Source organism: Taeniopygia guttata, chromosome 14 (genome assembly GCF_048771995.1).
Source record: "Taeniopygia guttata chromosome 14, bTaeGut7.mat, whole genome shotgun sequence".
NCBI classification, from domain to species: domain Eukaryota; kingdom Metazoa; phylum Chordata; class Aves; order Passeriformes; family Estrildidae; genus Taeniopygia; species Taeniopygia guttata.
In genome coordinates, this window is record NC_133039.1 from 15555051 (window position 1) to 15575909 (window position 20859).

General features: G+C 53.2%; 1 protein-coding gene across 6 annotated transcripts in view; it reads left to right on the forward strand.

The window, feature by feature from the left end:
- The window catches only part of LOC100219675 (ankyrin repeat and fibronectin type-III domain-containing protein 1), a 218667-nt gene that overhangs the window by 132605 nt on the left and 65203 nt on the right, over window positions 1–20859 (forward strand). For 5 of the 6 annotated variants that reach the window (XM_072935559.1, XM_030284424.4, XM_072935558.1 and 2 more), the window contains one exon: window positions 11201–11241. In XM_072935559.1, coding sequence (XP_072791660.1) covers window positions 11201–11241 — 41 coding nt within the window. Of the gene's footprint in view, window positions 1–10260; window positions 10277–11200; window positions 11242–20859 lie in introns of those variants that run through there. The other variant, XM_030284426.4, reaches the window with a different exon arrangement.

Consider the following 20859-nt stretch of genomic DNA (forward strand, 5'->3'; position numbering starts at 1 on the left):
TGGTTGGCTGGCTGGAGCCTGTGTAAATGCTCAGGGCACGGATGCAGTTGTGGGAGCAGTGAGGGACTGGCTGTCCTGGTCCCTTTCCACTTAAGAAGGTGGACTTGGGGACATAACAAGGTCATCATTGTCCCCACCATACTGCTGACCTCAGTCTTACTACCAGATGGGGTGGCTTTGTGGGAGACTGTGTGCTCTGGGGGGACAGAGGGGTATCCTCATCCCCTGGCTCCTTCTTGCCTCCTGTCTGGATGAGAAATAGGTGGCCAGGACTGAACCAGTGCCTCCATCCCTCAGGAAAGGCTGTTCCAAAAGAAATGTGCAAAGCTCCAGGGGCTCTTTCTTCTTAAAGCTTCACCTGTAACCAAAATAGATAAAGTTATTGTAGATTTTTCTCTGCTTACATTGGTGATGCTCTCAAAAACCTGTGGCATATTATCCTGGAATCATGTAGTGGTTTGGAATGGAAGGGACTGGTCTTGAAGGGACTTTGGAGCTCATCTCATTCCACCCTCTGCCGTGGGCAGGGACACCTTCCATGGTCCAAGGCTGCTCCAAGCCCCATTCAGGCTGGCACGTCCAGGGATGAGGCAGCCACAGCTTCATATGAATTTCAGAGAGCTTGCTGCTCCGAAATGGGTCAGTTGATATGTTACAAGCCCTATTTAAACAAACAAACAAACAAACAAACAAACAAACAAACACTTTAACTTGAGAGTACAAGTGAATTTTTAGGCCTGGAGGAGTTACCTTGGGCCAGTGATGGTGGCAAAGGGTGCTCAGAACAGACCTTTCAGCGTTACCCAGGTAGTGAAAGGTTCCTGCTGTGTCTAAGCAGTGGATTTGCTCTATATTGTGGAGCTCAGGTGCTCCCTCTGAGTCACATCTGTCCCTGTCCTGACCAAACCATATTTTAGCTCCTATGGCCTTGAGATAAAGCTGAGGCAGCACCCCAGGAGCTAGGAGCAGTTAAGGTCATTTTGTTGTGGCAGCCACATTCCTGGGAGTGGGGATTCACATTTACACTGATTGAGTCAGATGTTGTGTGACTCTGGGGAGCCACTTTCAGGGCCAGGAGTATGACAGAACTTCTCCCCAGTGGTGTTTCAAACTCTGGATGGATGTTGTTGTCCAGAGAAGCTGTGGTTGCCTCTGGATCCCTGGAAGTGTTCTAGACCAGGTAGGACAGGACTTGGAGCAACCTGGGATAGTGGAAGGTGTCCCCATGGCAGGGGGTGGAATGAGATGAGATGAGATGAGATGAGATGAGATGAGATGAGATGAGATGAGATGAGATGAGATGAGATGAGATGAGATGAGATGAGATGAGATGAGATGAGATTTAAGGTCGCTTCCAACCCATTCCAGTCCTGTAGAATTCTGTGTCTCATGCGAGGACTGGGTTCTGTTCACATCCCTGCAGGTCTCATGTGTGCTGTGGTTGTTCAGAACTTGTGGTGGATGACCAGCCAGGTCCCCTGGATCCCTGCTCTGCTGGGATCCTCCTCATTTTCCACGTGTGTTACCCCAGGAGGGGTTTGATGGCAGAGGACACTTCCTGAGGGTGCTATGCTTTGTTGGTCCTGGCCTTGCTCACTGAGATGACAGCATTGCTGCCTGCTGGGGGGGGCTGTGATGCCTAGGCTCCCCTGTGGGGCAGCAGACCCCAGGCAGTGGAGGTGGGACATCCCACTGTGGTCCTCTTACATCTGTGCCTTGTCCCTGTCAAGGAGCTGAGGCTGCCAGAGGAGAGGGCATTCCCGTGAATTTGGTTTTCCAGGCAGACTGGAGGGTTTCCCCCAGACCCGGTGCTGGGGGTGTATGAAGGCAGCGGGACAGACAAGGGAGAAGCAGAGCTCTGTCCAAGGAGAGCTGGGGTGGCTGGAAGGACAGCAGGGATGGCATAGGACCAGCAGCCTGGCTGTGCATTGGGGTCAGGTCATGGCAGGGGTATGTGGCAGGTCTGCTCCCTGCCCAGGTACCCCTGGGGGGGTCAGGGCCCTTGGACATCCCCTGACACAGTCTCCTGGGGACTCCCATCCTTGTTCTGCTCACTGGTCCCCCTGGGAGCCTCAGGGAAGGGCTTCCCCCGCCTGAGCTTCAGCCCTGTGTCCTCTTCCTCAGAGGCTGCAGCGAGGGGAGCAGGGAGGGGAAGGGAAAGGGAGGGAGGAGGAGGGCAGGCAGGGCACCTTCGGTGTCTCCCCACACTGTAATTAGCTGGGCTGGCGGGCAGAGCTGCTGTCAGGCTGCTGACACCCAGCCAGGCTGCAGGCACGCAGGGCTGGGGTGAGTGCACGCTGCAGGACAGGGTGTGACAGCACAGGGTGTGATTAGGCAGCTGCAGGTCCTGGGAGCTGCGAGCTTACTACTCGGATCTAACTTCTTTTCCTGCTTTTTTATTTTTTTAACCAGTAATGAAAGATAGAACTTCACCTATAAACCAGTATAAACATGGAGAAGGATAGAAGTGTTCAAGGCCAGGGTAGATCTGGTCTAGTGGAAGGTGTCCCTGCCCATGGCAGGGGATGGAATAGGATGAGCTTTAAGGTCTCTTCCAACCCAAACCAGTCTGGGATTTTAGTACCTGGTGTGCCCAAGGATTAAAAAACAACAAAACCATTTGTAAATACCAGGCAGCACATGAATGCAATTATGAGATCAGGCAGCTGATATCCCCAAAATGAGGCCAAAGAAAAAACCCACCAGGTTATAGCAGGAACACAGGCCTGGCCACGCTCCCCTCAGCACGTGCTGTGCTCAGGGCTTCCCGCTATAAATAGCAGCGAGTTCAGCTCCACAGCTCAGCCCTGATCCTGCAAACACTTAAGCCCAAGCACAGCTCCTTCCCAATGTGCTTGAAGCTGCTGTAATAGTTTGCAGGCTCTAATGGTGAAAAAGAAGGAAAACTAAGGTGGAGAAGGGAGGTGTGCATCTCTCCAGTGGCACTGCGGCCCCGTGCCTGCAGCTCCCCGGGCACCTCTGGCACCCTCCCTGCCAGCCAGGAGGGATGGGTGAACGACAGCATGGAGCCAAGGTGCCCAGGCCTGTGCCTGCCTGTGGCTCTGGGTGCTGTGCAGCTGGCAGGCTGTGACACAGGTTTACAAGCTCCCAAATTGCTGGTTTTGCCAGCAGTTTGACAGATTCTTCCATCGGGGAAGCAGCAAGTGCAGGGTCTGGCTGTGGCGGCCCCGCAGGGCTCCGGGAGCTCCTTCCACAGGGAGACTCCAGCACAGAGCCTGTGCGTGCCTGCGTGGCTGTCTGTGCATGAATGAATTCCTACAGGCGTGCAGCAGTACAATGGGAGTGCAGAAAACAAAGTTTCCTGGATGAGCTCTCAGTAAAGAAATGCTTTGAAGCTTGGGTCAGCCTTAGCGTGGTGGGAGCTGCGAGGGGTTTGCGGGTGAGCTCCCCTTGGCACGGGGAGCGTGGCTGGGAAGAGGCTCAGCTGGGGAAAGCAGGGCTGGGGAGATGCTGCAAGGGGTGGGAAGGCAAGGAGGGAGTGCAAATGGACTTGTTTAATGAGTGCTGGCAGATGCTCATGAGCAGACTCGCTTTTCCTCCTGCAGGAAGGCAGGCTGGGATGGAGCTGGTCCTCCCTTCACAGCTACAAGGAACCCCAAGTCACTGTGAGGGTCTGTGCTGCAGCCAGCCCAGTTTAGTGGGTGTAATTGCTGAGGGAGGGAGATGGTGGGGGTGGGGGTCCCTGGAGCCATGCTAGCGTGGCGTGTGGAACCAGGGCCTGGCTCCATTCTCCTGCTTCAACACAGATCCCTGCTCCACTGGGCAGGGCACCTCTAGGGGTGAGCTCTGAGCTGGAGGAGAAGGAAGAGGAAACAGAATTAATGATGTTGGGAAATTTGACATTGTTTGGTTGACCTGGCCTGAAGAGTGTACAACCTTCTGTCAGGGCCAGGCTGAGCTGCAGAGACATGCTTTGGAGTGAGGGGCTGGTGATGTGGCTGCTGTCCTGGAGAGCCCATCCCATCACTGCCATGGGGCCCAGGGAGAGCCTGGGTGGAAATCACAGAATTGTGGAATATCGTGGAAATGGCCCCAGAGGGACTGGACACAAGTTGAACCTAAGAGCTGGACCCAAGTCCAGCTCCGGTGCCTGCACAGATCCCCCAACAATCCCACCCTGTACATCCCTGAGAGCATTGTCCAAACGCTCCTTGGAGCTCTGGCAGCCTTGGGGCCATGTCCATTCCCTGGGAAGCCTGGGCAGTGCCCCACCACCTTCTGCTGTCACCCCATTTTCCAAAGAGCCAGGTTTATGTTTGTGTTTGTCAGGCCCTAGAAAAACACCAAGGAGGCCTCCCCTCCTGAGGTGAGGGTGGCTGAGCAATCAGAATGGCCACTGACCCTCTGGGCTGGAGCAGGGCGGTGCTCACTGCTCACACATCCTGGCATGGTGAGCGGCTGGGGTCAGGGTCGTGTCTGAGGGAGGCTGTGGCATCAGGGAGACACTGAGACCCAGCCCTGTTCCCTGCTGGCTCTGTGGTGTCTTGGGCAGGTGCCTGGAGGTCACCACAAGCTCCCGAGTGTGGGGTTTGCTGCTCTGTCGGGGGGTGGCTGCGGGGCCTTGGTTCTGTTCTCTGCATTGCTTCAGTGTACCATGTGTGCATAGCCATGTTTGCCTTTCCTTCCCCCCTCAGTGGTCCAAACCCCCTTTTCTCTGGTTTCCAGCTTGTTTTTCACCTTCTATTGGACTCAGAGCCCAACTTGGATGTGCATCACTGCCCCGGGCACACGCATGGGGTCAGGCCTGTCTGCAGGCGAGTGTGAGAGGCAGGTCAGGCTCCCTCTCTGAGCTGGCTGGGATGAGGCAGCTGTGGAAGAATGGACGTGCTGGAGCCATTGGCATCCTCCCCGGCTGGGTCAGGTCTGGGGGGGAATGCCACCCTCTCCTCAGATCCTTTGCAGGACGAGGCAGGGTCACGATGGTGAGAGGCTGGGGCTGAGGGCTCACACCCCTCCCTGTGGTCCCATGGGTGCTTTGGCCTTGCCAAAATACCATCCCCTGACAAAGACCCTTCTGTAATTGCCAGGGGTTGTGTCCTCTTCCCTCCTTTCCTTGAGCCAGCCATTCTCATCTGGGCAGCACTGCCTGCCCCACCTGACCCTTCCGCTGCCACCAGATGAATTTTGCTGGGTCATCCATGCTTTATTAAGACACCCCAGTTCTCCATTCCTGTGCTCCGTACTTCAGCACACAGGCAGGATCTGCTCTCCATCCAGGATGGCCTTTGGGAATCTGGGCTGCCCCCAGCTTGTGGCCTGGAGCTCTCTCCAGGCTGGCACCCACACTGGAGGCAGGAGTTACCTCTGTGATTTTCAGCTCAGCGATCTGGTTCATCCAGCCTGAAATTCAAGTTTTAGGATTGTAAGGTTCATCTGGCCTCAGTTGATGTTTTGGGGCTGCTTGGGGCTATATTAGCTGGGGGTCCTGGCAGTGCTGGGGCTGTTTGAGGAGTGCAGTGTTGGGGGCGGGTGGGATGGTGCTGCCTGTCTCAGAAGGGAGCCGGCATTCCCAGAAACCTTCGGCTCCTCAGCCAGCCCCTGCCAGAGGGCTGGAGGGAGATGGGGTCCATGGAGTCCCCAGCCTGGCCCTGCTCCAGCCCTTGCTTGGGGGGATGCTGTGAGCTGAGGTGGGGGCTGCCATCTCCTTCCTCCTCCTCCTCCTCCTCCCAGACAACCACTCATATCCCAGGCTTTGAATTTTATTCCCCTTCCGACAGTCAGGCATCACCTCCTGATTACTCATAACTGCAGCATGTTGCAGATACACAGAACCTGGGAAATGGCTGTGCCTGGGGTAGAACCAGCCAGGAGGGGCTGTGGGGACAGGCTGTGCAGCCATGGTCCCCAAACCCTGCCCTGCCCTGGGGGCCAGGCACCTCCTGCCTGTGCCCAAATCCCCCTGGAGTCTGTCCAGCCCTGCTCCAAGTGCAGTCAGGGATGCTGAGGTCCCCGTAGGTGAGCAGGTGACAGTGTGGCAGCACAGCCCGCAGCCAGCAATGGCTTGTGAGTTTGTTTTGCAGAATCCTCTTCTAGCATGGAAAAATCAGTCATCCCTCAGTTTTCCTGTGCTTTGTTTGTGTGGGCATTGATTACGCTGGGAATTACTGAGCCAGATTTTATTGGAGTGACTTAGAAAGCTGTCACCTGTGAGCAGCCACTGGTCTTTGGGGATTATTTTGGTGTAGTTGCTAAATAATTGCATGAGGCTTCTCCAGCCTTGCTAATAACTTTGTTCTCACAGGGACGCTGCCTAGAAAAAAAGATGAGCCAAGATTATGCTTGGCAACACTTACAGGAGGAAAAAGTACAACAGGATTGATGTCTGCTGGTAGAAAGAAATAAATAAAACAATACCTGTCTTAGCCCCTCCATGAACATCCTTGTTTTCAACCCCAGGTCTGTAATCTTCCTAGCATGGCTGAATTTTGAAATTCAGCACGCTCCTTTAAGTCACTCATCATTTCTGTCTGCAGCATCTTGTGCTAATTCTGACTGGGGACCAGCAGGGCTGGCTCTGAAGATGAGCTGGCCTAGGGAATCTGGGCCACTATCTTACCTACATTGTGTATCTCACAAAATTATTTAGTTAGTGCCTTAAATGTGAAATTGAATGAGCAAATTCAAACATTTCTGTTGGCCCAGATTCACAGAATCAAGGAGTGGTTTGGGTTGGAAAGGACTTTAAAGCTCATCCTGTCCCACCCCTTGCCATGGGCACCTTTCACTATCCCTGGTTTCTCCAAGCCCCATCCAACCTGGCCTTGGAGATTTCCAGGGATGGGGCATTCATCATCTGGGACAGCACCCTTGTATCCCACCGTCCTCTCCTGGCCCTACTGGGGCACTGGAGGGATGGAGCACATGTTCTGGGAGGTTTTGGTGGCTGCTCTGCCCAGTGCCATGTGCCAGGGCAGCAGGGGCTGCTCCTGCCCCCACAGCTGCCTCTGTGCCCATGCCCACAGTCTCAGCCTTGGTGTCTCAGGATGAAAGGTGGAGATGGGTGCAGGCCTCGCTCAAGGTATTTGTTTTAGAAAGACAAGCTGATAGAAATTATTTAATTAAGGGACTTAAACTGTGCTTCCTCAGCCCTGAGTCATCGGTGAAGTGAGCAAGTGAGGAGCAGCAGTGGGTCCTGCCAGAGGGTGACTCACGCTGCAGCGTGGGGCTCACAGGGACTCGGAGCTGGGTGATGTTTCTCTCCCTCTGTCAGGATGGCTGAGGGCTCCCAGCACCCTGAGCAGCAGCAGGAGGTGTCTGGGAGTCTGTGAGGCTCCCAGATTGTTTTGGGAGCTGAGCCACACTGTAGTTGCATCTCTCTGCCGTCTGCAGCTGTGCCTTGATGCACAGGAGCCATGAGCAGTCACTCCTCCAGAAGTCTGGAGACCATCCAGGAGCAGTGCATGCACACAGGCTGGCATTTGAGCTTTCACTGTCTATTTGCATTTACAGAAGCCTGCAGAGCCCCTCTCAGTCCAGGAGGAATTGATCCTTCTTCCCAGAAGGCACAGGGAAACACCAGGTCACCTTTTGCTCCTCTGCCTCTTTCAGTTACCAGGCTTCAGGAACAGACAGGAAAAGAAAAGCCAGTCCCAGTTCCCAGTAAGGTCAGGACCTGTCCCATCTACACTGGTTTGTTTAGTGAGTGCTGTAAAACCTGCTCTACGTCTCCCACTTGGAGGTGTTGAAACTCTGCTCAAGCCCAGTGTCAGGACATTTTTCCTAAGATCCAGGATGTGTGTTCCCTTTGCCTGACCCCTCTTCTTTACGTCCCACCCTTCCCTCGACCACTTTTCCCTTATCTTCCCCTCTTGTGGATGTGGCTGAGACTGCGATACTCAGTGGGACCGAGGTGGCACTGGTGGCACTGTCCCAGTCTTGCTGCTGCTGTCCCTTTGTGTGTGACACTACAGTGGCCATTCCCTGTGTGATCCCTCATTAACCTCTTCAGGCCATCACCAATCCCCCAGTGAGGAGAATCTTCCCAGACAGGGCTCTGAGCTCTCAGGTCTTCAGCTCCTACCAGGATGTTGTGATGCCCCTGCCCTTGGAAAGGCCTCCAGCAAGCTCTGCTCCATTCACTGGTGATTATTGGGCTTTCCTGGACACTCTCCCAGAGCCCCCTGGATCCATGGCTACCTTGGTTTTGTGCGTGCTTAGGAAAGAGAAATGCAGCATGGTGGGATTGACTGGTGCAACTCCATCTGCCTACTGGGCACGGTCCTGTTCTCTTCTGGAAAGAGTGTAAAGAGGCAAAGGGCTGTGCCTGAGCAATATGGGGAAACTGAAACACAAAGTGGGAAGAAATGGCTCAAGGGCATACTTTGGGATGGTGGTACAGCCACCAGCTGATTAAAAGCTCCTGGTCTTGCTCCAGGCCCAATTCCTTGGACATGTTGGTGAAATTCTGCTTTTCCTCCTTATTTGCTATTTTCTTCATGAGCGTTAAAATTAGTAATTTTGCTCATCATTGCTGTAATTACTGCCCAGTTTATTGGTGGAGGTTTTTTAATCTCTCTTCAAATAGTTGCTCATTGTTTTATCCCAGATATCTAAAATCTCAGTTTTCCACTGGCTATGGCATTGATGGGAGCTTTTCCTATGGACCTCTGCTGTGGCTGGGAGGAGGGTCTGGCTGTGTGAGGTGCAGGTTATCCATATGTTGTTTCAATGGCATTGATAACACTGTTTGAGGGTGATTTGTCCTTAAATATCAGCACTTCTCCATGATCCCCATTTGCATAGAAAGCAGAAAGAACTGAATTTGTCATGGCTCATGAATTTCATTGAAAGTGGTCCATAGTTCGGGAAGTACCACTTTGGGTTTTGTGTGAAAGTTTAAGGAAGTAAGGAAATATCATATGGGAATGCTGTGCTGGAAGGAGTGGAGCTGTTCCTGAGTGTGCTCTGGGCTTGCAGGACAGCTCCCATTGCTCAGGTCCCATCACTCACCCTGAGCAGTTACTGCTGTGCTCATTTTTCTGCTACCTCAGGAATGCACAGAGTGGTTTGGGAGATCTGGGGATATCCTGGAGAGCTCTCAGCCCACCCCCCTGCTCAGTGCAGGATCACCTAGTCTGGATTATCCTGGACACCCAGGTCCATGTCCAGTGGGTCTTGGATGTCTCCAAAGATGGAGAATCCACCACCTATCCGGGCAGGCAGTGCCAGTGTTGGATCAGCCCAGTTTGGTGTCTGGCCATTTATTCGTGGAGCTTTGGCGCAGCTCCTTGCTGCTGTGGGGTCAGAGGAGCAGCAGGGACAGCCAGGGGCTGTCCCCATCTCCACCTGGCAGAGCTGCTCACAGCTCTTGCATGTTGACAGTCAGCACCAGGGCAGGTGACATCTTAGAACCACAGAACCACAAAATCTCCTGAGTTGGAAGTGATGCACAAGGATCATCCAGTCCAACCCCTGGCCCTACCCAGCACACCCCAACAATCCCACCCTGTGCCTGAGATCACTGTCCAAGCACTCCTGCAGCTCTGGCAGCCTCGGGGCTGTGCCCATTCCCTGGGGAGCCTGGGCAGTGCCCAGCACCCTCTGGGGGAAGGAGCTTTTCCTAATATCCAACCTAACCCTGCCCTGGCACAGCTCCAGCCATTCCCAATGAGCTTCTGACCCCAAATGGAAGCTGCTCCTGTGTGCTCCCATCTCTCCCCGCAGAGCTGTGCGCCCTGGGCTGAGCACCAGGATGTCACACACGCAGACTGTCGTACCCTGTGCCGTGGGGTGGCTGCAGCCTCCCCCCTGTGATGGTGACCAGCCAACATCTCCGTGCCATAGAAAGGGTCACCCACACAGAACCACATTCCTGTCTTGCTGGTGCGTCCAGAGCTCCCTTTTGGTTACGTTTTGGTGACAGTGGATCCCTGCCTGCTTAAAAGCTGGGGTCCTCCTCTCCCTGCTGGCTTTGGTGGGAGCTCTCTTTGGCTTTGGCTGGCAAGGAGAAGCTTTGGGATTGCTCTTGCGGGCCTGATTAGCATTCAGCCCCGCTGCTCCCGCTGTTTCGAGCTGGAGCTCACCATTGCCTGGCAACCACAGAGCAAAACTACAACAGCCACCCTGGAGCCCGGCGGCTCCGCGAGCCTGCATCACCCACACGGGGCTGGGGACAGTGCTGGGGCCACCCTGTGCTGCTGCTCCCTGCCCTCCGCCCCACAGGGTGCACAGACAAGGATAACCCCAGAATGAGGAGGAGGACGAGCAGGAGGAGAGGGCTGTGGCAGTGCAGCAGCTTTGGTGACGCCAGAGTCTGGTGGGTCTGTGTCTGTCTGTCCCGGTGCCACCTGCCATGAGTGTGCCACTGCGCTGGGCATGGCCTGCCCTGCACATCCCTTGGTGCAGGTTCCATCCTGTGCTCAGGGAGCTCGTGCCATGCACTGGGGCCTCAGAGCAGGGCTGGGGGTCAGTCCCTGTTGTGGGTGCCTCTGGGATGTGTGTGGGGTACACGGCCCCATCCTCACGGTGTGAGGAGCTGCACACACACTCTGTGTGTGCCATGCAGCCCAGGTGGGGTCTGTGCAGTGCTCAGGGGCCCCATGGGGAGGCTTGGCCTCACTGGGGTCTCACAGGGGACCATGGCACAGCCCATCTGTGGTGCTCTCAGACTTACACTCCATCATGCTGGAGGTGGAGTTGGAGGGACAGGAACCTGACCGAGCATCAAGGCTGTCACTGCTTCTCAGTTTTGCATGTGCTTGAGGCCTGATGTGGTTTTCTTGGCAGAAGAATTTTGTTGTCCTGCTCCTGGCAGGAGCTGTGGGTCTTGGGCTCAGCCCCTGACCTGCCAGAGGGTCTTTGCAGTGGTGGTGGCTCAGCCTCTCCACCAAACCTGCACTTTGTCCTCTTTTCAGCTGGGTGGACTTGATAGGACTTGAGTCCCCTCCTGACACAAGGTGCCACATTTCTGCAGAAGACACAAACATGCCTGAGTACATTGAATTCAGATCTAATGCATCCTCTCACCTCTAGTTTAACTCCCTATTTCTGCATCTTTGGTGCTGTGGGCACTGCCTATGGCTGGAGGGCCAAGCTGTCCTGTCTAGCCAGTCCACTAAGACCCATCGGGCAGGAAAATGACAGACACGGCCTTTCAGTGCTTGCTCACACATCCTCATCAGCGATACTTGCTCGGCAAAGGGTTAAAAAAATAAATACATCTGTCTTTTGTGTCTTGCAGAGCCTGGGGTCAGCAGACAAGAAGGACTTTTACCAGCCAAAGTAAGTGCCAGTAGCAGTGGTGAGTAATTGCATGGAAATTCCCGGCTGGTCCATGTTACCCAGCAGCTCCATGGCTTGCTAAGATTAGACATTTCAGTGTACAAGAATAGCTGCTGCAATTACAAAAGTGAGGATAACAGTGGAAGGGCTGTCAGTCATGCTGGCTTCAGGGCACATGCAAATCCTTCCATCAGGTCAGAAGGAACCATGACAGCTTGACTGAGCCTGGGGGACTGAGCCGGGAGAGGGGGGGGCACTGGTGACCTTTCCCACCTCTGGCTCCCTCTGCTCCTGGTTTGCACAGCTGAGCTGCCTGGGAGAATCAAAGGGTTTCTCTGCGTGTCCCAGCGGGCGGAACTCACAGTGCCTCTCCCGCAGCTGTGTTCCACGCTGGTGCCCATTGTCTTCACCCGCTGTGCTTGGTGCAGCTCTGTGAGCTGCAGGGGGAGAGGAGGCCAAGGGGGTTTTAGAGCTATGGACCTGAGAAAGTTACTGCAAACCACTCCACCAACACAAACAATTGGCTGCTTGGTGTGTGGATTAGGTTACAGAACCTCGCCACAGCATGGCACTTTCCAGGTAAGAAGGTTGTGCTTGCTGAACGGACAGGTTTGTTCCCATCATCATTTGGATAATGGCAAACTGTTAAAAAGTCCTGCTGGGAGGTTGGGTTCTGCCCTGGCACTGCGTTATGTGTTGTGCTGCTGAGCACGTCGCCTCTGGGACCTTGTGTTGCTCCTGCTTTGCTTGGGGAAGTGAAAATCTTCAGGTTATCACCTTCCTTCTGAAAAAACAAACAAACCAAAAAATGTAGGTGGATTTGAAGTTGTGGGACAGTGCTCTGATGGGCAGGATTGTCAGGGGAGCATGGCTCTGGACAATTCAGAAGGAATTGGGTTGAGGATTTCTCCTCCAAAGCTCACTGTCCCTGTGCTCTTGCTCACCCTTTTTTCCCAAGCATTCCTGCAGTGCTCCATCCCAGCAGTGCGAGCGGCGTGGCAGAATTCTCGTTCCGAGTCAGGCTTGGCCTCAGAGGGAGCAGGTCCAGGGGTGGCAGGCTGTGTCAGGGAATGTTGTACACATCTGCCTGCCCGCTGTGGGCCGTGTATGTGCTGTTCGGTTGTCTGCTGATTCCTCTTTATGCCACCAAGAGTTTTTAAAACATGGTGCTGGTTTCTAGGTCTGTACTGAAAGTCTGATTTGAGGGAGCTCCTCTGCCTGTTCACCCCAAGGCAGTGTGGCTCATCAGCTTTCCAAGATCTCAGGCACATAAAGACTTTTGGAAATACAGAATATCTGCTTAATCCTGCATGGCTTTCTGGGAGATCAGAGGAATATCACAGGAGGTTATGGAGTCATTGTGGATGCCACAACAATGTGAGTACACATTTGGCAAAGAGTTCACGGTTGTGTTTTTGTGACATCTTCCAACAGCTGTCCAAGATTTTGGGGCTCCTGAGTGTAGTGCTGTGTTTGTGAGGAGTCTGACAAGCAGGTTTAGAACAGATTGAAGCATGTTCCATGTCTCAGTTCCAGCTGAAGCTTTGGGGAGGCTTGAAGTAGGAGATTTGGAGGAAATCTTTAAAGAGCTCTTACTGTTCAGATTTCCTATGGTTTTTGTGGTTGGTAGCAATAATTTGTGGTGCTGCACTTATAACTAATCTCTTCTGAGAAATTAGGAATGTTTCTCTACCTTGAATGGGAGAACATGGGCTTCCCATCTCGCTGAAGATGTGGAGCTGCTGGGTCAGAGGGGGGGTGCAGGTGCTCTTGTAGATACAGGATGTTTATGGGAGTTTGTTTCTCTGTGCCATGAGGCCACGGGACCTCCATGGTTTGGCTGAGCAGCTGTGATGTGCCTGGTCCTAACACTGTGACTTTGGTTAATGCCCAGCCCATTTACTCTCCTCAGTGGCTGTTTTGGGGTTGTGATGGATACGTTTGTGGCCTGATGTGGCCTGTGTACCACTGCCCCCATCCCATCTGGCTTTTTGATCCACCAGCTGATGCCACACTGTGCCTGTTGGAACCCATCTGCAAGGCTGGACCAGGTGCTCTCTATGGAGCCCTTCAGTTTCTAGCAGGGTTGGAGGTGATCTTCCTCAGCAGAGAAAGGTTGCTAGAAAATGCCAGAGGTTGGATGGACCTGCTGAGGACTTGAGACAGCTCAGCTCCTCTGCAGCAGCTCCACAGCCCAGATTCACAGTTCCCCGAGCCCTGGGCAAGGCGGTGGCGAACAGCCAGAGCATGGGAAGAGCTGAGCCCAGCTGTGGTGGTTCCTGGACACATCTGTGCAATGAGGGTGGTGAGCTGAGGGAAATCTGGCAGTGTGTATCTGGTCCTGCAGCTTCCATGTGTCAGAGCAAACTTGACTGTGCTTCTGCTTTTCCTTTTCTGGCTTCTGGGGCGTTGGTTCATCTGCTACCAAAGCCCTGAGCTGTGGGAGCAGGGTCAGAGCCACCCTGCTCTTGTGTCAGGCTTTGGGGCTCTCCCACAGCAGATGTTGGTCCTGAAAGCAGAAAAAGAAGACACATATGCCAGAAATCTCAGCAGTGAGTTTTGTCACTGCCTGTCCTGGGAGTGACTCTGTTTCTGCCATGTTCAGCTTTCCCTAATTGGGTGCCCTCTTCCTCTGTGGACATCAGATATCCCATCTGTTTAATTTCCTTGTGTCTCCTGGAGTGACTCCCTTCCTTTTTTGCCTCTTCCCTTCAGCAATGGAAATGTGTCTTCACCTCACAGCTCCCATCAGTGTGTCTTAGCCAGCAGGTGGGTGTTTCCTGAGCTCCTGGAGCATGCCAGAGCTGATCAAGGGTATGGAGACATGTCCACCCTCACCCATCAGCCTCTGATGGCCCTTCCCTCTTCTCAGTCCATCCTTGAGGTACAGATCTCCCACTGATTGCCTCAAGATGCAGTGGAAAGCACACAGGGAGGTGTAGTGCAGGTGGCTCTTGGCTATAGGTGCCCAGAATGGAGCTGTTGGAGCTGCTGCCTGCTCTGGGAGATGCCCTTCTGCTTGCAAGGGATTCAGTGATGGTACTTGTGGATATTCCTGTAAGAGCTGGCCCATGTCAGGAGCTGGGTCTCCTGATTTTTAGTCTGGGAGGTAATGTTCCCTCTTCCATGGTAAATGGAGGGATGCAGCCCAAGTCAAGAACACTGAGGCATTAATCTTAGGTAAAGTTACATCAGCTGAGAACTGAAAGGGGTAGAGACCATCAAGGAAGGACCAGCACTGGCACATAAAGAGCTCCTGTGGCTGAAATACCTGAGAGAGGAACCTGGCATGCTGGGAGTGTCCACAACTCCAGTTGTTAGTCAACATCTGCACAGGTATCCTCACCTGAACTGACTGCTCCAGCCATCCACATGAACAGGTACAGGTGCCTTCCTGTGTTTCCAAAACAGTGTGTTCAGATGGCAGAATGGTTAATCCTGACCTAACAACTCTCATCTGATGCAGTCTGGGCCCATGCCTCCCCTGGTGCAGCCCTGGCTGCAACTTTGGTCTGTCTGGGATCTGAGCAGAGTTGGTAGGACTGGGGAAGAAACATGGGGTGGTATCAGTCTAGCCCCTGAGCTGCTGACTCCTTTGCCACACCACTTTTGGAAGGTGCTGATACAGCTGTAATGCTGTCAGAATATCCAGGCTTCCAGAGATCCTCCCAAATTTCTAACACAGGGCCCTGACTTCTCTGTCAAGGCAGCAAGGAGCCGCTGGCTGAGGACCCAGGGGCAAGGACACCATGCTGTAAGACAGGAATGGGCTTTCCTGGGACAGGAGGTAATAACTCTCCTGGCAGGGCTGGGTGGAAGTCTCTTGACAGGAACTGAGGTTGTCTGGTGTGTTTGCTAATTGCCCCGGCACATATTTGCTCCTCAGCGTCAGGAGCTCATTTTCTTTAAAGCAGAAATAGTTGTTGGTAGTAATGACACTCATAAACCCCCTAGCAAATACAGACTGAAATGCCTGGGCTTAATAAAGTGTCACTGCTTTGCAGTGGGAGCTGCCCTCATCCCCCTCGTGATGCTCAGCTGTCAGGGAGCTGTCACTGGGAGCAGGGAATATCTGCGAGGCGCTCTGAGGTGTCAGGAGAGGCACAGCTGTGGTGACAGGATGCTCTCATTGATCCCCTCCCAGCCCCTGGGATGCTGGCCCTGCAGCAGCAGGATCCCACAGCCCTTTTGGGCAGGCACCTCATGGCTCTGTCTCCATCTCGGATTAAAGGCTGCCCCCGCCCTCTGTCCTCCAGCCTCAGATGTACAAACACACGAGGAACCTTTGGAACCACCTCCCAGAAAGCAGCAGCTCCTGTTTGTTTTGCCTTAAAGTCATTACATGGAGCTGTCTCCACAGCTAATTCTTTGTCACCTGGCCCTTACAGCAGAACATTTCATCTCCCAGACTCCAATCTTGCCATGCCAGCACTTAGATGAAAGTGTTTCCTTGCTGAATCATTATCTCATAAAATGTTAGTGGTTTTAAGGCTCTAGAAATCAGTATTTACATTTTGGAAGCATTAAGGACCATCATAATAAGCGTGATGTGTTCCTAAGCCAGGTTTTCATTTCAGTGCCTCCTTCCCTCAGACATTATTGCTATAGTAATGATGATAATCACACACATATAGGCAGTGTTTGACTTCTGTGGTGGCTGAGAGTTGTTCAGCTGGGAGCTCAGGTTCCAAGTGCTGAGCAGAGCCAGGAGGACACACATGGGAAGTGGGGAGAAAGAGATGGTGCCAGTGACACCAGGGAGCTGTGGGGTAGGAGAAGCAGTGCCAAGACCACCTCTCCATAAAGGATACTCATTGGGATTCTCAGCGATGCAAGAAACTGTCCCAAAACCACCTGCACAGATTTGGAGGATGCTCCCAGCTTTGGTTATAGGAAAGGATGAAGTACCATCACCAACGTCTCTGGTGGCAGTGGGATGGCAGAGCTGTGGAGGGGGGAAGAGAAATGTTGGGGTCTGTGGGGTGGGTGCTCTTTGGGCGGGTGCAGGTTAGAAGCTGAAGGGGAGTGTAGCCCTCCAGAAGGGGTAATGAACACAGTGTCCTCACTTCCAACCCCAAATCCTAGCAAGGCAGATCTCTGGAGGGTGGAGGACTGATCTCCTTTACACACAACATATTTAAGGAAGATTTTGGTGCTGGTTTGGTGTATCCTGGTAGTGGGGCTGAGCCATTGAAACTGTATAGTAAACTTACAAAATATTCCCCTGGAGTTTGTCAAGTGGATTCAGTCTGAGCTTCAGGCAGGTGGAGGGGCTTTAATGCTTTGGAGTGCAGAGAAAGGAAGGGAATCCTGGAAAGGCATTTTGGAGAAATGTAGTCATTCAACAAATGCCAGTCTGGGAATGGAGAGCAGAGCTGACTCTGAGCAGCCTGGGAGCAGGGAGTTAGGAGAAGCAGGACTGAGCAGTGGGGAGCAGCAGGGAGCTGGGGATTAGCAGGAGTGGGAATGAACTGAGGGGTATCTCATGGCATGGCACAGGGTCACTCGGGACCTTTGCCGTGGGTGCAGGAGTTCAGCTGATCTCCTGCCAGTCCAGAACAGGCAGATCCAGGCTGTTTCTTTGGGCTCTGGAGGGAGTTGGGACAGGGCCCCGAGGAGGAGTGGTGCTGGCAGGGATCCGACAGGAGCTCAGGCATGGAGGAGCCATCACCCTGCTGCTTTGCACTGTGGCCTCTGGGCTCCCTGCCCAGGCTAACATTGCTGTTTGCTTGGGAAGCTGGAAGCTGGTACCAGTTTGTACCTGGGGATGAGGGCAGGGCCCCCTGCGAGAGGCCTGGCTGTCCTGCTCCGGTCCCCTCCCCACTGCAGCCTGGCAGGGCAGCACTGCATTATGTGCTGGGAGCTCCTGCTGAGGACTGTGCCTCTGGTGAAGTCTGGATGGACACCGCTCTTACTCATTTTCCTTTTTATTGCTCCTTGGGAGACAGGGCCTGCCCTGGGCTCCTGTGCCCACTGGGCCTGGAGGGTCATGGTGGGATGCTCTGCACACAGAATGGGTCCAGAGGAGGCCACAAAGGTGCTTCCAGGGCTGGACCCTCTGCTCTGGAGGCAGGCTGGGACAGCTGAGGGTGTTCAGCCTGGAGAAGAGAAGGCTTCAGTGGCACCTCATTTCAATCTTCCAGTACTTAAAGGACCTATTAAAGAGAGGGAGAATGTCTTGTTTACATGGACAGAGAGTGATAGGACAAAGGGGAATGGTTTTAAAGTAAAAGACAAGAGATTTAAATTCGGTATAGGGGAGAAATTCTTCCCTGAGAGGGTGGGCAGGCCCTGGCACAGGGTGCCCAGAGAAGCTGTGCCTGCCCCTGGATCCCTGGCAGTGCCCAAGGCCAGGCTGGACAGGGGTTAGAGCCACCTGGGATAGTGGAAGGTGTTCCTGGACATGGCAGGGGGTTGGAATGAGATCCTTTCCAAGGTCCCTTCCAACCCAAACTATTCTGGATCCATGGTTTTTCAGGATGGTATCAGGACCCTTGATACCAGAATTAAATATGTTGGCCCAAGAAAGTTTGAACAAGGATTTGGTTTTAGTGGTCCCTGGAGCCCAGGGGACAGCAAGAGGAGTTGCTGGGGCTGGCTGGACTCATTTCACCCTGCACTGGATGCACAGGCCATGGGAGCACTGGACCAACCCCGAGCCCTGTGCCTGCTCTTCCCTGGGAGTGACCCTCCTGCACCTGGTATAAAATAAAGTTTAGGGTTTCATTGTTTCTCTGCAGCTTTCAATGTGTTAAGTGAGGTTGCAGTGTAGGCTCTTAAGGGGCAAGTTGTCATAGAAACTTGCAGGGCTTTTTGCATGATCCCCCAGCCCCTTTCTTTACACCAAAGAAGGGTTGGATTTTGTCTCCCCTGAAATTTCAATTCCATTCCAATTAAAAACCTGCCTGGACCTGACCCCGGGTCTCCAGCACTGCCACACAAGGACCCAAAGTCTTCTGTCGTGCTTCCTGTTGTCCCAGCTGAAGGGCATGTGTCCCCTGCACTGTGCCCTTCCCTGAGGGGACTCTGTCCCTGTGGAATGCCAGCAGGATTGGGGCTCAGCCCTGGTACCCCTGCAGAGCCTCTGGGCGGCACAAGACTCCTTGCTCACCATGGGAGTCTCTCTCCTTGCTCCTTTTTCCAGAAGGAGGGAGCAGAGTGGGCATGGTCCCTCCGTGCCTGGCTCTGGGGCTCCCTGGGCCGCTGGTGGGGACAGGAGGCTGGTACCTGCCTGCCCTGCTGCTCAGGGCCCGGGGCTGCCTTCCTCTCTGGTGCTGGAGGACAGTGCTGCCAGCTCAGCATTCAGGCTGGCACAGGAGCCACCTAATCACCACTGCATCCCTGCCACGACTGCAGTGCCTGGCATTAATCATGGAAAGGGAATTGAACGTAGGAAGATGGGCATTTTTAACAAATAACCGAGCCTATTTTCTCCCCTAAGCAAGAGAGCAAAATGTTTGCTGCAGTGAGTCAATGCAGAGATGCTTTAGCCATGGGAGGTGCTGCTGCCACCCACAGCAGCCATCCCAAAGACAGCCAGGTCCAGAAGGAAGAAGTGGGGAGAGGAGTTTCCTGAGCTGCTTAGCCAGCAATCCCTGCTGGACTTTCTCCAAGACAGAGGGTTCCTTTCCCTCATGCTTTGCTTCTGGCACAAAACTTGATGGGAACTCTTCAGAGGTAGCTGGACTTGTAGCTCAGAACTTCTGTTTTGAGGAGCTCAGTGCCACCCCAGCATCTCATGGCTCCAAGGCCAGGATGTCTCATAGGATCCCAGAATGGTTTGGGTTGGAAGGAACTTGAAAACTCATCCAGTCCCACCCCCTGCCATGCCAGGGACACCTTCCACTGTCCCAGGTGGCTCCAAGCCCTGTCCAGCCTGGCCTTGGACATTTCCAGGGATCCAGGGGCAGCCACAGCTTCTCTGGGCACCCTGTGCCAGGGCCTGTCCACCCTCACAGGGAACAATTTCTTCCTAGCATTTACTCCAAACCTGCTCTCTGTCAGTTTAAAGCCATTAAACAGCCCTCCTGAGCCTTCATCCTGTGCACGGCAGGCGTCAGCCCTGGAGCTGCAGTTGTCTGTTGGGATTCATTTGGGTGGTATTTAGGTCTGTTACATCACTCCTGTGGCCTCCCATGTGTTGCAGGGATATGAATTGCCCACATGCTCCTGTAGAGGTTTTGGTTGCCTTCTGTGAGTTATCTAATTCTCTGAGTGTCCCTGAGATGTATCTAATCCTGACTCAAAACTTGCTAGAATTTGCTGGGCTCCACTTCCCAGTCCCTGCCTCCTGGCACGTCTTTCTGATAAAAGCAGTTGGCACCACTCTGGTTTTTGGTGGGTGGCAGATTTTTATCAATAAACTCAATATAGCTCAAATCTTTTGCAGCATGGTATTTTCTCCAGCCGCCAGATCAATTTTGTGACTCATCCCTCCAGGCTGTGCTGTTTTAGTGTCCCCTTTAAACATGGACACCTTAATTGCAGGAGTGGCAGTGGCAGTCCCAGCAGTGCAGTATGTGCAGCTCTCCTGCTCTCCCCCAAGAACTGCATCAGCTTTTTTCATCACAGCATCACATTAGAGCCTTGTGTTAGGCTGCTCACCCGTGGTGACCCCTGACCCTTTCTGGAGGCTCCCTCTTGTCTGAGATCCAGTCCCTGTTCAAAAATACGGCCTGAAATCCCTCTCCAAAGCTCTGTTATCCCGGGCTGGGCTGCATTATCATGTACAGTGTTTGAATGGGCTCAGCATTACCCGGCATTTCCCTCTCTCCTCATCAATATTTACCATTCCATCAATCTTCCTGTCATCCGCTAATTTTTTGAGTGACGACTTTGTATTTCCATCGTGATCATCAATGGAAATATCGACTGGTATTTTCCCTGTGGAGCCTCACTAACGATTCCCCATTGACACCTCCTGTGTGAGACCTGTCAGCCGGCTCTAAATCTATTTAAAGTGCTTGATTTGGGCTGCACAGCCCCATCTTCTGAAATGAGAATGTCAAGGAGCAGTGAGAGCTCTGCCTGCGCAGCCAGGATGTGCACAAGGCCTTTCCTGCAAGCGAGTGTTCATTACAGAGTGACATCAGACTCATTTGACAAGATCTCTTCCACCAAGATACACTGACTGACTTTAATTAGAACTTACATCCTTTAATTAGTTCTTAATTTAATTCCAGATGAGCCCTGCCTTCTGGGTCCTATATCAGGCTGACCGTTTGGTTGGTAACTAGGTCACCCTTACTGCTGGGTGGAAATGTTGGGGGGAAGGAGCCATTTCCATCTGGATGTGGTAGCCTGAACTTGGCTCAAAAGAAGCAGCAGAGCCCAAAAACCTCTCCCCAGCTTTTGGGTGTGTGTTGGCTGTGCTGGCTGCTTGGTGCTATTTGGCCACATTTGATGCACATGGATGCTAATGATTCAGGAGAGCTTCATCTCTCCTAGGAATTAGTTTACTCACATTTTTTTCCCAAACACAAAATAAATATGGACTTTGTTTTCTGCATCATTTGAGCACTCTTACAGACTCTGCTTTTAAGTAGCTCCAGTGATCCTTAAAACCAGACCTATTGCTAGCCTTTGTTTGGCTCCCAATATCCAATTTTCCATGTCCAG